This window comes from Ornithorhynchus anatinus, chromosome 2 (genome assembly GCF_004115215.2).
Source record: "Ornithorhynchus anatinus isolate Pmale09 chromosome 2, mOrnAna1.pri.v4, whole genome shotgun sequence".
Lineage (NCBI taxonomy): Eukaryota > Metazoa > Chordata > Mammalia > Monotremata > Ornithorhynchidae > Ornithorhynchus > Ornithorhynchus anatinus.
In genome coordinates, this window is record NC_041729.1 from 613,274 (window position 1) to 631,011 (window position 17,738).

The window sequence follows — 17,738 nt, forward strand, 5'->3', positions numbered from 1 at the left end:
CAGAACAAGACAACATTATCAAGATAAATAGAATCAAGGGGATTCATTCTTTCTATCGTATTTATTGAGCGCTTACTCTGTGCAGAGCACTGGACTCAGCGCTTGGAATGGACAATTGGGCCACAGAGAGAGACCCTCCCTGCCCATTGACGGGCTCACAGTCTAATCGGGGGAGACAGCAAAGCGAAACAGAACAAAACAACATTATTAAGATAAATAGAATCAAGAGGATTCATTCTTTCTATCGTATTTATTGAGCGCTTACTCTGTGCAGAGCGCTTGGAATGGACAATTGGGCCACAGAGAGAGACCCTCCCTGCCCATTGACGGGCTCACAGTCTAATCGGGGGAGATGGCAAAGCGAAACAGAACAAAACAACATTATTAAGATAAATAGAATCAAGAGGATTCATTCTTTCTATCGTATTTATTGAGCGCTTACTCTATGCAGAGCACTGGACTCAGCGCTTGGAATGGACAATTCGGCAACAGATGGAAACCCTCCCTGTCCAGGGACGGGCTCACGGTCTAATCAAGGAGACAGCAAAGCAAAACAGAACAAGACATCATCATCAAGATAGAGGACAGCCCAAAGACGGGCTCACGGACTAAGCGGGAAAGACAGATGGCAAAACAAAACAAAACAAAACAAAACAAGACAACATTATCCAGATAAATAGAATCAAGAGGATTCATTCTTTCAATAGTATTTATTGAGCGCTTACTTTATGCAGAGCACTGGACTTAACGCTTGGAATGGACAGTTTGGCCACAAAAAGAGACCATCTCTGCCCAATGACGGACTCAGAGTTTTGCAAAGCAAAACAGAACAAAACAAAACATTATCAAGATAAATAGAATCAAGGGGATTCATTCCTTCAATAGTATTTATTGAGCGCTTACTCTGTGCAGAGCACTGGACTAAATGCTTGGAATGGGAATGTACAATTGGGCAACAGATAGAGACCCTCCCTGCCCAATGACGGGCTCACAGTCTAATTGGGGGAGACAGCAGAGCAAAAGAGAACAAAACAAAAACAAGACAAAATTATCATGATAAATAGAATCAAGGGGATGTACACCTTATTAACAGAATAAATAGGGTAATAAATAATATATACAAATTAGGACAGTGCTGAGGGGAGGAGGAGGAACAAAGGGTGGAGGGAGGGGAAGCAGAGGGAAAGGGGGCTCAGCTGCAGGGATGGGAAGGGGATGTATACCTCATTAACAAAATAAATAGGGTGATAAAAAATATATACAAATGAGCCCAGTGCTGAGGGAAGGGGGAGGAGCAGAGGGAAAGGGGGAAGGGGTCTTAGTTGAGGGAAGGTGAAGGGGGAAAGGGGAGGAGCAGAGGGCGGAGGGGGAGCAGAGGAAAAGGAGGGGAGCTCAGTCTGGGAAGGCCTCTTGGAGTAGGTGAGCTCTCAGAAGGGCTTTGAAGAGGGGAAGAGAGTGAGTTTGGCAGAGGTGAGGAGGGAGGGCATTCCAGGACAGTGGGAGGAGGTGGGCCGGGGGTCGAGGGCGGGATAGGCATGACCAGGGGACGGTGAGGAGGTGGGCGGCAGAGGAGCGGAGTGTGCGGGGTGGGCAGGAGAAAGAGAGAAGGGAGGAGAGGTAGGAGGAGGCAAGGGGATGGAGAACCTCGAAGCTTCGAGGCCTAGAGTGAGAAGTTTTTGTTTCGTGCAAAGGTTGATAGGCAACCACTGGAGGATTTTAAGGAGGGGAGTGACAGGCCCAGAGCCTTTCTGCAGGAAGATGATCCGGGCAGCGGAATGAAGAATAGACTGGAGCGGGGAGAGACAGGAGGAAGGGAGATCAGAGAGAAGGCTGACACAATAATCCAGCCGGGATATTATGAGAGCTTGTACCAGCACGATAGCCATTTGGATGGAGAGAAAAGGGCGGATCTTGGCGATACTGTAAAGGTCAGAGCGGCAGGCGTTGGTCTTCAGAGCACTGGACTAAGCGCTTGGAATGGACAATAATAATAATGTTGGTATTTGTTAAGCACTTACTATGTGGAGGAAGAGCAGCGTGGCTCAGTGGAAAGAGCAGGGGCTTGGGACCCAGAGGTCATGGGTTCTAATCCCGGTTCTGCCACTTGTCTGCTGTGTGACTTTGGTCAAGTCACTTCATTTCTCTGGGCCTCAGTGACCTCATCTGGAAAATGGGCATCAAGACTGTGAGTTCCAAATGGGACCACCTGATGACCTTGTATCCTCCCCAGCACTTAAAACAGTGCTTTGCACATAGTAAGCACTTAAATGCCATTATTATTATTATTATGTGCCAAGCACTGTTCTAAATACAAGGTAATCAGATTGTCCCATGGGAGGTTCACAATCTTAATCCCCATTTTACAGATGAGGTAACTGAGGCACCGAGAAGTGAAGTGACTTGCCCAAAGTCACACAGCTGACAAGCAGCTGAGCAGTGATTTGAACCCATGACCTCTGACCCCCAAGCCCTGGCTCTTTCCACTGAGCCATGCTGCTTCTCTGCAAAACTCAGCAATAAAGAGAGAACATCCCTGCCCACACAGGGCTTAAGAGAAGCAGCGTGGCTTAGAGGTAAAAGCGCGGGCTTGGGAGACAGAGGTTATGGGTTCTAATCCCAGCTCAGCCGCTTGTCAGCTGCGTGACCTGGGGCAAGTGACTTCACTTCTCTGTGCCTCAGTTACCTCTTCTGTAAAATGGGGATTAAGACTGTGAGCCCTATGTGGGGCAACTTGACTACCTTGTATCAACCCCAGGGCTTAGAACAGTGCTTCACGCATAGTAAGCGCTTAACAAATACCATTATTATTATCAGTGCTAAGAAGTGCTTTGCACATAGTAAGCACTTAAATACCATCATTATTATTACAGTCTAGAAGTTGAGACAGACAACAAAACAAGTAAAAAAATCAATATAAATAGAATTATAGATACATATACAGCAAAACAAGTAAACAGGCATCAATATAAATAAATAGAATTATAGGTAGGAACATATATACACAAGTGCTGTGGTGAGGGGAGAGGGAGGTAGAGCAAAGGGAGGGAGTAGGGGCGATGGGGAGGGGAGGAGGAGCAGAGGAAAAGGGGGGCTGAGTCTGGGAAGGCCTCCTGGAGGAGGTGAGCTCTCAGTAGGGCTTTGAAGAGGAGAAGAGAATTAGTTTGGGGGATGTGAGGAGGGAGGGCATTCCAGGCCAGTGGTAGGATGTGGGCCAGGGGTCGGCGGCAGGAGAGGCGGGAACCAAGCCCAGTGAATATGTGGGGTCTGAGGGCTGGGGATGGGGTTTAATTCCTGTCTGTTCAACGTTCACAACATCACTAAAATCGGCCCTTTCCTTGCCATCCAAACTGCTACCACGTTAATCCAATCACAAGACAAACAGAATTGCCACTTTTTTATTGCTATATTGTACTCCTCCAAGCGCTTAATACTGTCTTCAGTACATAGTAAGTGCTTAATAAATACGATTGAAAAAGTGAATGAATGTATCTTCCCACCTAAACCCTGTCTTTTCCTTTCCCATCACTCTAGACGGCACCATCCTCCTTTCTGCCTCACAAACCTGTAACCTTGGTGTTATCATTGACTCCTCTCTCTCATTCAACCCCCATATTCATGGGTTCAAATCCCAGCTCTGTCACTTGCCAGCTGTGTGACTTTGGGCAAGTCACTTAACTTCTCTGTGTCTCAGTTCCCTCAACTGTAAAATGGGGATTAAGACTGTGAGCCCCACGTGGGACAACCTGATGACCTTGTATCCCCCCCAGCGCTTAGAGCAGTGCTTTGCACACAGTAAGCGCTTAACAAATGCCATCATTATTATTACTAAATCCTGCCGGTCCCACCTTCACAACATCGCCAAGATCCACCCTTTCTTCTCCATCCAAACCGCTACCATGTTAGCACAATCACTTATCCTATCCCTACTGGATTACTGTATCAACCTCCTTTCTGACCTCCCAACCTCCTGTCTCTCCCCACTTCAGTCCATACTTCACTCTGCTACCCAGATTATCTTTCCATGGAAGCAGCGTGGCTCAGTGGAAAAGAACCTGGGCTTCGGAGTCAGAGGTCATGAGTTCGACTCCCGGCTCTGCCCCTTGTCATCTGTGTGACTGTGGGCAAGTCACTTAACTTCTCTGTGCCTCAGTTACCTCATCTGTAAAATGGGGATTAACTGTGAGCCTCACGTGGGACAACCTGATTACCCTGTATCTACCCCAGCACTTAGAACAGTGCTCTGCACATAGTAAGCACTTAACAAATACCAACATTATTTCCATAGAAACGTTCTGTTCATGTCACCCCCCTCCTCAAAAATCCCCAGTGGTTGCCTGTCAACCTCCATATCAAGCAAAAACTCCTATTGACTTCAAAGCTGTCCCTCCCCTTGCCCTCTCTTACCTCACCTCCCTTCTCTCCTTCTCCAGCCCAGCCCTCACACTCCGCTCCTCGCTGCCAGTCACCTCCTCACTGGGCCTCGTTGTCACCTGTCCCGCCGTCGATCCCTGGGCCCACGTCCTACCTCTGTCCTGGAATGTCCTCACTCCTCACATCCACCAAACCACCACACTCCCCCCCTTCCAAGCCCCCTTCATCTCCTCCAGGAGGCCTTCCCAGACCAAGCCCCCCTTTTATCAGCTCCCCCTTCCCCCAACTCACTCCCTTTGCTCTACCCCCCTCCCCTCCCCACAGCACTTGTGTATATATGTACCTATCTATAATTCTTACTATTGCCTGTTTAATATCTACAATTCTATTTATTTGTATTGACGCCTGCTTACTTATTTTGATGTCTTTCTTCCCCCTTCTAGACTATAAGCCCAGTGTGGGCAGGGACTGTCTCTATTGCTGAATTGTACTTCCCAAGCGCTTAGTACAGTGCTCTGCACACAGTAAGCACTCAATAAATAGGATTAAATGAATGATTTATTTTAAGGTTTGTCTCCCCCTTTAGACTGTAAACTGATTGTGGGCAGGGAATGTGTCCGTTAAATTGTTAATAATACTTATAGTACTTGTTAAGCACTTATTATGTGCCAAGCACTGTTCTAAGACTGTTCTCTAGACAATACGCTGGTTATGGGCAGGGACTGTGTCTGCTTGTTGCTGTACTGTACTCTCTTATCACTTAGTACAGTACTTTGTACACAGTAAGCACTCAAATAAAATTGATTGATTCTAAGCATTGGGGTAGATACAAACTAATCAGGTTGGACAAAGTCCTGTCCCACATGGGGCTTAATACCATACATTTAATCTCCATTTTACAGATGAGGGAACTAAGGCACAGAGAAGTTAAGTGACTTGCTCAGGGGCACATAGTAGACAAGTGGCGGAGTCGGCATTAGAACCCAGTTCCTTCTGACTCCCAGGCCTGTGCTCTATCCACTAAGCTACGTTGCTTTTACTCTACCAAGTGCTTAGAATGGTGTTCTGCACACAGTAAGCACTCAATAAATGCTCCTGATTGATTGGAGGTAGGGTCTGGGGGCTGCAGGCGGGTTCTGAGGACCCAAGAAGGGGGCTGGGAGCTGGAGTTGGGGCCTAAGGGCCAGACACAGGTTCTGAAGGTTACAGGCAGGGTCTGGGGACTGCCCCCACAAGTACAGATCCATCTGTAATTTATTTTTATATCCGCCTCCACCTCTACTCTGATAGTTCCTTGTGGGCAGGGATCGTGTCTACATCTGTTGAACTCTCTGGAGCATTTAGAACAGTGCCCTGCACTCAGTTAGTGCTCAATGAATACCACTGATTGTTTGACTGAGCCTTATGGGCCCATCTCTGGCCCCAGCCTTCAGAGGGAGCGCTGCTCAGGCACCAATAGCAGAGAGGGGAAATCAGTGTCCCATCACCAGCACAGCCTGTGCAGGAGTTGTGCTTCCAGCAGTGGGGATGGTTTCCTTGGAGCCAATCCACACTCTCATCCAGTCGGCCAGGTGAACAGGTGCTGCCCCTGTGGCCACTGCTGTCTCTGGTATGATAGCACATCCTCATCCTTCTTTCCACTTTCTAGCTGCCCCCCAGTTGGAGCTCTTCTCTTACCTTTTGTAATTAGTTTCTATCTGCCTCCCCTTCTTCCCCCATTAGACGGTGAACTCCTTGAGAGCAGGCCCTGCACTTTCTACTCAATATTCTCCAGAGCTTAGAACAGTGTTTTGCCCACACTAAGTACCCACTCATTAAAGGCCTCTGACTGATCAATCTCCATGTCTCACCTGACCTGGCCCCAGCAAAGGCAGGACCCCTCCCCACTCCCTCCGCCGACGGCTCTCCCTCCCTGTACACACTCCCAGGTGACTCTGCCTCCTCTGCTCGGCCCAAATTGGAGCCCTGCTTCTGCCGGCCTCTTCTCCGGCCATCCTCCCCCGAGCGACCCCGTCCCCTGGCTAGAGCTGTTTGCTGACCACCCCGCTGCCTCCCGAGCACCCAGTGTTTGCCAGCACTTTGTCTCCACCAAGACACTCTCATCCCCCCTCTCAGTCCCAGCTTCAATAAGGAAGGACAACTGGGCCCCTAACTTCCAATGAAAACAACGAAGCTGGAGATATGTGCCCCAGCACGAAACTGTGGTTTTTCCCATCTTATTTGTTTGATTGGAGGGTCAGACCCGGGCACGGGGAGGGACGGTGCAGAGGGAGAAAGGGGGCCCAGCCCCAGGCTCAGTCCCTGGAGCCCAGTTTTGAGCTGGTGCTGGAGGGAAGGCAGATCCCTCAAGCCCCAACCCAGTGACAAGGAGTTGGGCGGAGGGGGAAGGGCAGCCCTCCCATCTGCCCTCTGGGATGTGGACACTTCTCCCTCCCCGAGTTGAGGGCCGGTTCCAGCCCCAGTCCCGGTGGTCCACAGCGGGAGACTGCCTGCCCAGTGGGGGTGCTGGGAGCCTGCTGCTGGAGGCCAAAAGAGTCTGGCCCTTGGGTGGTTCAGGACGAGGCAGAGGCACTGAGCAGGAGGCAGGGATGGGCGAGCAGTCCTGGGGTGGCGTTGGCTCCAGTTTCCCACTTCCAATCCTGGTTCCCAGTGGCCCGGGCAACTAGGAAAACAGTCCGGCTTGGAACCCGTCATCCAAGCTGTCCTGGGGTCAGAGGGCTTGATGGGACTGGAGAACAGACTAGGGAAGGAAGGATGGACAGACACCTAAGGGGTTTCTGAGAAGGGAAGGAAGACCCATTCACACCAATCAGAAGGGATGGGTGGTTTAGGCTGAAGCCTCTAAACCCATGATCCTCTGAGAGAGGAGGATCGGGTCCCAGCACCTGTGCAATGGAGGCCAGTGATTTCGGGGGAGTGGTCCGGCCACTCAGCGTGTCCTCTCATCACCCCCGATCCTGTGGCGGGTGTGGAGTCACCAGTATGTGTATGTGTGGGTGGAGGGGCAGGAGGAGGGGCAGGGGGCGAGACTTTCTCTACAGCAGCATCACCGAGCAGATTCACCAGCTCTCCAGACCAGTTCCCCGGCAATGTAAGTCGCTTGGACGTGCAGGGAGTCATCCAGCATGACGAAATCTGGGAGGGCAAAATATGGAGGACCGGGGGAGTGATGATGGGCGGCTGGGGGAGTGATGACAGAAGGCCCCTTCGCTGTCCCCCAACACCACTGTAGAGCACATCTCCCACCCGTCCCACCAGTGCCCCTCAATGCCCCCCCACCTCGGGGTCTGCTCCCCTCATCCCACAGCCCCCCGGCTCTACCTGCATCGGCGCCATAGTCCAAGGTCCCTTTTTGCTTCTCGATGCCGAGCAGCTGGGCAGGGTGCAGAGATGCAGCCTCGAGCGCCATCTCCACACTGCAACCTGTGGGGAGGAGGGGAGACCCCGCTGGGCTGGGCTCCTCAGCCCCTGCACCGGCCTGCCCCCAGACCACCCCCGCCACCACACCACTCCTTCCACTCGGCCCAAATCAAGCATTAGTGTGAACTGAGGGCAGAGGATCATGGGTCTGGAACACTGCACTGAGCGAGACTCAGCAGGCGGGGCAGGAGCTCCGAGACGCCTGCCCCTTCCCCAGTTCCCGGAGACGCTCGGCTCACCTGAGGCCTCCCGGAAATGGCGCACGCAGGCATCCATGGTGGCCACGCTGCCGCTCAATGTCTTCGTGCCTGGGGGGTGGGTATGGGTTGGGAGAGGGATCAGGGTAGGGTAGGGTAGCAGGAGGAGGAGGGGAAGTGTGAGGGGGGAAACAGTCCTACTTAAGACTGTGAGCCCTATGTGGGGCAGGGACTATGTTCGATCTGATTAACTTGATTTTAGCTGAGCACTTAGAACAGGGCTTGATATAGAGCAAACGCTTAACAAATACCATTTAAAAAAATTTTAAAACAAAAGTTCAGGACGAGTTATGAGGAGAAAAGGAGGACAAGACTATAGGAGAAGAGACAGGGCCAGTTTCCTCAGGGTACATCACCTGGTCCCCAAAATTCAACAATAATCATCATCACTATGGTATTTGTTAAGCTCTTACTATTTGCCAAGCACTGTACTAAGCGCTGGGATAGATACAAGATAATCGGGTCAGCCCAGCCCCTGTCCCACATGGGCCTCACAGTGCAAGTGGGAGGGAGAATGGGTATTGAACTCCCATTTTACAGATGAAGAAACAGACACAAAGTAGTGACTTGCCAAAGACTGCACAGCAGACAAGTGGCAGAGTTGGAATTAGAAGGCAGGTCTACCAACTGCCAGGCCCATGCTCTTTCCCCTAGGCTGCGCAGCTTCTCCTCTGGACTGTAAACCCGTTGTGGGCAGGGAATGTGTCTATTTATTGTTGCATTGCACTCTCCCAAACGCTTAATAGTGTTCTGCACACAGTAAGCGCTCAATAAATACAACTGACAGAGAGGTGAAGAGGCAGACCAATAGGCCACGGGCCACAAACACCCCCACCTCCCACCACCTGAGGCTGCTGTACTACCGAACCCCATCCCCTTCCTCCCCATCACCCCAGCCTCCTCACCAGCCACAAAGGCGGTCAGTCCATCCACTTCAACCACTTGCTGGCCCAGCGTGTGGCGTCCATTGCCCAGACCCATGGCCTGGATGGCATCTGTCACCAACACCAACCCTGGGTAGGGGACACGCCCGCCCCAGTCAGCAGGTCCCCCGACTGCCCCCGTGCCCTGCCCCCCAGCTCTCCCCCGCCTGGCAGCCGGCCCTCACCCCGGGGGTCAGCACGGTGTGCGATGCGCAGGGCTGCGGGGTTGGTGTGGACTCCATCTGCAATCATGCCGTAGAACACCTGCCTCCCGGCTGGGATCCGCTCACTTGTCAGCAGCCCCACGATGCCGGGGTCTCGGTGGTGGAACTGACACGGAGAGACCCGACAGGCAGGGTTGGGGGGACCCCACGGATGGGAAGGGGGGAGGGACCCAGGGCCAGGGTGGGAGGAGGAGGAGACACCCAGGGGCTTGGGGAAACACCCCAAGACCGGCAGGGAGACGCTGGGGAGGGTAAAGCCCCAACAGACAATCTGGGGTGGGGGCCGGAATGGTCAGCGGAGGTCACTCACGGGCAGCATGGCGTTGAAGAGGTGGGTGATGAAAGAAGCTCCCTGCAGCACAGCCTCCTCTGCCTCACGCAGGTTTGCCACAGAGTGACCTGGGGTTTGGGTTGCGGGGGGTGGGGGCGGGGTGGGGGGACTTTCAGGGAGACAGACAAGTCTGCACTTCCTCCTCCCCCAGCTGGAGAAAATTCAACCCTACCAGCTCCACCACGCATCCTGGGGTTGGTCCTGAGGCCCTGATCCTTCCGCCCCACCTTGCCTTCCAAGAAGGCTCCCATAAAAGGGAAGTGGTCCATGAGGCAGCCTCAGGCACCCCACAAATCGCTACCTGTTACCGAGGGAGATTGGCCCACTCACACCCAGTCCCTGCCCATCAACAAAGGAGATTGACCCACCCCACCCAGTCCCTGCCGGTGGTTACCAAGGGAGACGCAGATTCCACGGGTGGTCAGTGCCCGGATGACCTCTCCGCTGCGGTCGAGCTCGGGGGCCAGGGTGATGATGCGGACCGAATCCAGGTTTCCATAGGTGGCCAGCACATCCTGAAGGGCCCCATGGGTGAAGGAGCGGAGGCAGGACTCGGGGTGCGCGCCTCGCTTTTCCCGGCTGATGAATGGCCCTTCCAGGTGCACTCCTGCGGGAGAGGGGAAGGAGGTGGGACCCCAGAGGGCCGGGCCAGATCCCAGAAGGCCCCACGGGTTCCTCTGGCCAGGCCAGCCTGGCCCCCAAAAGGACAGAGGGATTCCCCCATGTAGACTAGAAAGCACACTGTGGGCAGGGAACATGTCTACCAACTCTCTTGTAGGGTAGTTCCCCAAGCACTTACCACAGTCCCTCTAGACTGTGAGCTCCTTGGAGCTTATTTTATTGTCTGTTTATTGTTCTATTGTACTCTCCCAAGCACTTAGTACAGTGTTCTGCACAGAATAAGCGCTAATAAATACAACTGACTGACTGCAGTGCTCTGCACACATAAGCGCTCAATAAATATGACTGATTGAGGGATATTAGGAGCTGCAGCAGGAGAGAGGGAGGAGCAGAAATGGTATTTATGGAACATCCCCTGTGGATGACACATCTGGGAAAGTTCCATATGAAGAGGAGGAGGGGGCCCCATCCCCAGCCTTCAGGCCACTTGTGCTCTGGAGGAGGAGAATCTACTGATGCCTCTCTACTAGTTTTGTTTTATGGTCTGTCTCCCCCTTCCAGACTGTGATCCCGTTGTTGGGTAGGGATTGTCTCTATCTGTTGCCAAATTGTACTCTCCAAGCACTAAGTACAGTGCTCCGCACACAGTAAGCGCTCAATAAATACGATTGAATGAATGAATGGATCGCCAAAGAGGGAGAAGCGAGAGGGGACTGAGGGAGGAGCAGAAACAGAGGGGGTCGTTACCACTCACCAAGGACCCCTGCCCCGTGGGGGCCGCCGCGTCTCACCTGGATCTGAGGAAGCACCTGGAGGTTGGGGGGCGGGGGGTGGGGGAGGCGACAGGGATGGGCAATTACCACCACCAGGGTCAGCTCCCCTGCCCATGAGCCACCCCCTGCTCCCAGGGGACCTTTGAGAAAGCATCACAGTCTAGCGGAAAGAGCCCGGGCCTGGGAGTCAGATCTGGGTTCTAATCCCGGCTCGGGTGACATTGGACACGTCGCTTCACTGGGCCTGTTTCCTCGTCTATAAAATGGGGATTGAATAATAATAATAATAATGTTGGTATTTGTTAAATGCTTACTATGTGTCAAGCACTGTTCTAAGCTCTGGGGTAGATACAAGGTCATCAGGTTGTCCCACGCTGGGTTCACGGTCTTCATCCACATTTTCCAGATGAGATAACTGAGGCACAGAGAAGCTAAGTGACTTGCCCCAGGTCACACAGCTAACAAGCAGCAGAGCTGGGATTAGAACCCACGACCTCTGACTCCCAAGCCCAGGCTCTTTCCACTGAGCCATGCTGCTTCCCTTAATGTCTTGTTCTCCCTCCTACTTAGATTGTGAGCCCCAGGAGGGATAGGGACTGAGCCTGACCTGGTTAGCTTGTATCTACCCCAGAGCTTAGTACAGTGCTTGAAGCATAGTAAGCACTTAAAATACTTTTGGGCTTGTAGGACATTAGCGCGAAGAGAATCGTGGGAAAGCCCTACTCTGAAGAGGGGGAGCTTGGCCCAACTCCATAATCCCAGAACTGAGAAGTGGCCTGGCCTAATGGAAAGAGCATGGGCCTGGCAGTCTGAGGACCTGGATTCTAACCATTGTTCTGCCTCGTGCCTGTTGTGTGACCTTAGGCAAGTCACTTCACTTCTCTGTGCCTCAGTTCCATCATCGGCAAAATGGGGATTCAATACCTGTTTTCCGTCCTACATAGGCCGTTAACCCGATGTGGGACCTGATTATCCTGTATCTACCCCAGCACTTAGTACAGTGCTTGGCACACAGTAAGCACTTAACAAATACCACAATTTTCATTATTGCTTTTGAGCTCAGTGCTGGGGCAGTTTCAAGGTAATCAGGTTGGACACAGTCCCTGTCTCACGTAGGATTCGCAATTGGAGAAGGACAGAAGTGATCTTTTCCCCATTTCATAGAGGAAGAGACCGAGTTCCAGAGAGGTGCAGTGCCTTGCTTGAATCCGGGAGCAGAGCTGGGACTAGAACCCAGATCACCCGACTCCCAGCCGAGGGATCTTTCCACTAGGCAACATTGCCTCTAGAAAGACCTGAAAGGGGAAAACCCAAAAGAAGGAAACCTGGCCAAATGGCTAGGAATCTGCCAGTAGCAGGCCCAGTGACCACCTACTATGTGTGGAGCACTGAGAGAGCACAGCGGAGGGTAGAGACGTGTTCCCTGCCTTCAAAGAGCTTACGTTCTAGTAGGGAAAACAGAGGGCTGGAAATTATTTTCAGTTCATGGAAATGGGAGGAGAATCAAAGATATACCTGGAGTAATTAATCAATCAATGGTATTTATTGAGCACTTACTATATGCAGAGCACTGTACTAAGCACTTGGGGAAGTACAAGAGTTAGTGGACCTGCTCCCTGCCTATAAGGAGCTTACAATCTAGAGGGGGAGACAGACTTTAAAAGAAATTATGGATATTACCAAGAGTGCTGTAGGGATAGGGTAAATATCAAAGGCTTAAAGGAGTAGCGAGAGTAAGGAAAGAAAGAATCAATAAGGAGAGGGACACAGACATTTATTGGTGCTGAAATACAGTTGAACAATTGATCGATTGAAGAGAGCCTGGTGGCCACCAGTGCTAAGAGGGATGATGGTGTTGGGAGGGCCAAGCCAGGAGTGGTAGAAAACCACCAGGGAACACTTCCTGGAGGAGATGGGCTTTTGGGAAGAAGATGGGAAGGGGATCCAGGACAGAGGCTTCTGGGGTCCCCACATTTAGCAGATGAGGAATGGGGGAGAATCCAGAAAGGAGCTGGAGAAGGTGCAGTTGGTGAAGTAGGAGGAAAGCCTTGTGAGGACTGTGTGGGTGAAACCAAGGCTGGACAGGGTTTTCAAGGGGAAGGGGGCCGAGCGACCAAGGAGGACAGAATGGAGCCCCTTGGACTTGGCTAGGAGACAGTCATCAGAGACCTTGGAGAGGGTGGTGTTGATGGAGCAAAGGGGGCCACAGCTAAAGAGGGGAGCTGGGAGAGAAGTCAGCGAGGCAGAGATAATACATCTCTCCACTCTTCAAAATCCTCCCAAGGTTGTCTCTTAATCATCAATCATCATCATCATCATCATCCATGGTATTTATTGAGCACTGTCTGCAGATCACAGTGCTAAGTGCTTGGGAGAGTACACTATGACAGAGTTGTTAGGCATGTTGTTAGCCTGCCCACAATAAGCTTACAGGCTAGAGGTACAGACAGACATTAATATAAAGAAATAATTTATAATAATATATAAGGTATGTACATAAGTGCTCTGGGGCTCCTCTCTCTATCAAATCAACACTACAGATCTTCAGCTCTAAGGCACTCACTCCTTCAACTCTCTCCCTTACTACACCATAAGTTCCTTGAGGGCAGGACTCAGTTTACTGACACTCTCCCACCTACTTATCAATCAATCATATTTACTGAACTCTTACTATGTGCAGAGTACTGTACTAAGCACTTGAGAGAGCACTACAGAAGAGAATTAGTTGAAACGTTCCCTGCCCATAGCGTGCTTCCAGTCTAGAGGGGGAGGCAGACATTAATATGAGTAAATTATTTATAATACATCATTTAAAGATATGTACATAAGTCCTCTCTTCTCCCAGCAGTCCACTCTGGGCTGTACACTTTACTCCTCTCCAAGCAGCCTAATGTTGGTATTTGTTAAGCGCTTACTATATGCGGAGCAGTGTTCTAAGCGCTGGGGTAGGTACAGGGTAATCAGGTTGTCTCACATGAGGCTCACAGTCTTAATCCCCATTTTACAAATGAGGGAACTGAGGCACAGAGAAGTGAAGTGACTTGCCCAAAGTCATGCAGCTGACAAGTGGCAGAGCCAGGATTCGAACCCACGACCTCTGACTCCCATGCCCGTGCTCTTTCCACTGAGCCACGCTGCTTCTCATAGCCTTCTCAGTATGCCCCATCCTCGTCTCTCCTGTCACACACTACTTGCTCACACCCTACCTTCTGTCTGGAACTCCCTCTCCCTGCACATCCGGCTGACTGCTGCTCTCGCCATCTTTCAAGCCTTCCTGGCATCACATCTCCGGGGCAGGGTGAGTGGAGGGAAGAAGAGAAGGTCTTCCCTGATCAATGCTTAATCTCCTTCCCCCTACCCCTTCACTGCCCACCATCGCTTCAGCACTTTCCTGTCACCTAAACACTCGGTTCTCTCACTTTTGTAATGATAATAATAATAACGTTGGTATTTGTTAAGTGCTTATTATGTGCCAGGCGCTGGGGTGGATACAAGCAAATCGGATTGGACACAGTCCCTGTCCCACATGGCGCTCACAGTCTCGATCCTCTTTTTACAGATAACTGCGGCTCAGAGAAGTTAAGTGACTTGGCCAAGGTCACACAGCAGGCAAGTGGCAGAACCGGGATTAGAACCCATGACCTTCTGACTTCCAGGCCCGTGCTCTATCCACTAGACCATGACGCTTCTATTCAGACTCTGTCACCACTTCCTATCTACAATTGATTTCAATGTCTATCATTCCTACTAGATTGGAAGGTCCTTGAGGACAGGGACCTGTTTTCCTAATTCCGCTTAACTTTCCTCAGCACTTAGTACAGTGTTTTGCTCCTAGTAGATGCTCAATAAATATTACTGATAGATTAGCACATAATCCATTTGAGAAGCTTGGAGAAGCAGCATGGTCTGGCGGAAAGAGCACAGGGCTAGGAATCAGGAGACCTGGGTTCTAATCCCAGCTCTGGCAATTTGTCTGCTGTATGATTCAGGACAGGCCATTTCATTGCTCTGGGCCTGTTTCCTTATCGGAAAAGTGGGGGGTTAAATAGCTTTTTGTTGTTGTTTTTAATGGCATTTGTTAGGAGCTTACTATGTGCCAGGCACTGTACTAAGTGTTGGAGTAGGTACGAACTAATTAGGTTGGACCCAGTCCCTGTCCCACAGGGGGCTCACAGTCTTAATCTCCATTAAATGAGGTAACTAAATCCCAGAGAAGTGAAGTGATTTACCAAGGTCACCCAGCAAGCCAAGGGCAGAGTAGGGATGAGAACCCAAGAGCTCTGACTCCCAGGCCCGGAATTTCCATTAGACCATGTGTCTGATCTGATTCTCTTGTGTCTACCTCTCAGTGTTTAGCAGACAGCACTTAAATACCACAGTTATTGCCATGATTATTATGATTATTTTGACGTGGGGCAGTGAAATGAGGTGATAGCTAGAGGGGCCAGTGGGATCCTGACAGGGCTTGTTGGTGAGGGGAAAGAGGCTTGAAAGAGAACAGTTAAAAATGGTGAGGAATCTGTCTACTATGTTGTTGTGGATAGGGAACACGTCTGCCAACTCTGTTGCACTGTACTCGCCCAGGTGCTTGGTACGGTACTCTGCACACAGTAAGTGCTCAATAAGTACCATTGATAATAATGATTGAAAATAGACAAGCCTCCGTGTTGGGATCTTCAGAACGGAGACCCTACGCGGAGGAGTTAATTCTAGTGCCAGTGACTCGCTCACCTTCTCTCATCCCTGCCTGATGTGCTTCCGCTGGAACCCAGGGGGAAACGGTGACTTTAGTGTCTGTCTCCCCTGCTAGACTGTAAGCTCCCTGAGGTCAGGGTTCATGTGTACTAACTTTACTGTCCTCTCCCGAGTGCTTAGTACAGCGCTCTGCACACAGTAGGTGCTCAGGAAATGCCACTGAATGATCAAGAAGATGAGCAGGAGTGGTTCTACTCGAATTGACCAAACCATTTACGACTTGTTGGATATGCTGGAGGTGTGTATGTGTTGGGGGAGGCGGGAAGGGAAGTTTTGAAAGGCTCCTGGGCCCCAGCCCCATAGGAAGCTGGGCTTTTACGCTCTCTCGGACAGAAGCGTGGGTCAGCGCGGACCTTGTTCTTCTTGCCTGCAGAGCCCCCTCTCCCCCAACTGGTGTTCCCACCTCTTCCCCAGCCCGTGGAAGGTCACAGGTGATCAGCCATTTCCTGGCTCCTCCCCAGCCCCAACCTCACCTTGTGGTAAACTTCTGGTGGAGAAGAGACCAGGGTCGGGCAGAAGGAAGTGACCCCATGGGACAGGATCTTGTGGGCAACCAAGGCAACCCCTGACCCCACATCTTCACTGGCCAGAGAGAAGTCCACCCCAAAGCCACCTGGAAGCAGAGACAAGAAGTGACCTCGTACTCCTCAGAACCTCCCCTTCCTTTGGGGCGCCTGAGCCCCCATGCCATACCCTGCTTCTCCCCTGCCCCAGTGCCCAGCCACCCCTCCCCACCAGTGCCCAGCCAACCCCTCCGCCCAGTGCCCAGGTGCCTCCTCCCCCCCAGTGCCCAACCACCTCCTCCCCCCCAAGTGCCCAACCACCTCCTCCCCCCCAAGTGCCCAGCCACCTCCTCCCCCCCAGTGCCCAGCCACCTCCTCCCCCCCATAGTGCCCAGCCACCCCCTCCCCCCAGTGCCCAGCCACCCGCTCCCCCCCCAGTGCCCAGCCACCCCCTCCCCCCCAATGCCCAGCCACCCCCTCCCCCCCAGTGCCCAGCCACCCCCTCCCCCCCAGTGCCCAGCCACCCCCTCCCCCCAGTGCCCAGCCACCCCCTCTCCCCCAGTGCCCAGCCACCCCCTCTCCCCCAGTGCCCAGGTACCCCCTCTCCCCCAATGCCCAGGTACCCCCTCCCCCCAATGCCCAGGTATCTCCTCCCCCCCAGTGCCCAGCCACCCCCTCTCCCTCCCCGCCCCCGATCACCATTGATCTGCACATCGATGAATCCGGGGGCCAGGATGCCGCCCTCACAATCGAGCCGCCGGTCGGCCGAGGCCTTCTCCTCGAAGAAGAGCTTCTCGGGATCCAGGATCCGGCCATCCCGCACCCACAGGTCCTCCCTGCAAGGCAGAGCTCGGCCAGGACCGGCCCTCCCTCCCCGCCCCGGCCCCGGGGCCCCCGCGGATGCCCTCCGGCTGCGCCCCCCGGCCGGACCTGAGCAACGCGTGGTCCCGCAGGATCCTGCAGTTGGTGAACTGGATGATGTGGGAGCCGGAGCCGGGGCCGGAGCCGGGCTGGGGGGAAGGCATCCTGCGGAGGGGGGAGGGAGAGGGGGAGGGAGAGGGGGAGGGGCGCGGCCGGGCAGGCGCAGTCACGTGGCTCCCTCTCCACCTCCCCCTTCCACCCCCGTCACCTGACCAGGGCGGGGCCCCCGACACGTGACCCGGGCCGGATTAAGCCCCGCCCCCTTCGGCGCGGCCCAATGAGCACCCGGAAAGGGGCGGGGACACGGGGCGGGGACATGGCGGGGGATGGCCAGGAGGGGGCGCCAGGAAGGGGGCGGGAGGGGCCGGTAGCTGACGAGAACATTTTGTTAGTGAGGTGTACATTCATTCATTCATTCAATCGTATTTATTGAGCGCTTACTATGTGCAGAGCACTGGACTAAGCGCTTGGAATGGACAAATCGGGAACAGAGACAGTCCCTGCCCTTTGACGGGCTTTATTGTTCTTGTCTGTCCGTCTCCCCCGATTAGACCGTAAGCCCGTCAAACGGCAGGGACCGTCTCTATCTGTTGCCGACTTGTTCATCCCAAGCGCTTAGTCCAGTGCTCTGCACATAGG

At 52.8% G+C, this 17,738-nt stretch overlaps 1 protein-coding gene across 1 annotated transcript; it reads right to left on the reverse strand.

Annotated features, from left to right (window-relative positions):
- Positions 1-6,545: 6,545 nt before the first annotated feature.
- AMDHD2 (amidohydrolase domain containing 2) lies at positions 6,546-17,211 on the reverse strand. Its single transcript, XM_029049246.2, has 11 exons — positions 17,109-17,211; positions 16,878-17,014; positions 16,149-16,288; positions 10,902-10,956; positions 9,921-10,133; positions 9,506-9,594; positions 9,157-9,301; positions 8,954-9,061; positions 8,031-8,099; positions 7,693-7,794; positions 6,546-7,506 (listed from the first exon to the last, which is right to left on the reverse strand). Exons 1-11 carry the CDS (start codon positions 17,201-17,203, stop codon positions 7,418-7,420), a joined length of 1,242 nt encoding a protein of 413 aa, XP_028905079.1. The 5' UTR covers positions 17,204-17,211; the 3' UTR covers positions 6,546-7,417.
- Positions 17,212-17,738: the final 527 nt, after the last annotated feature.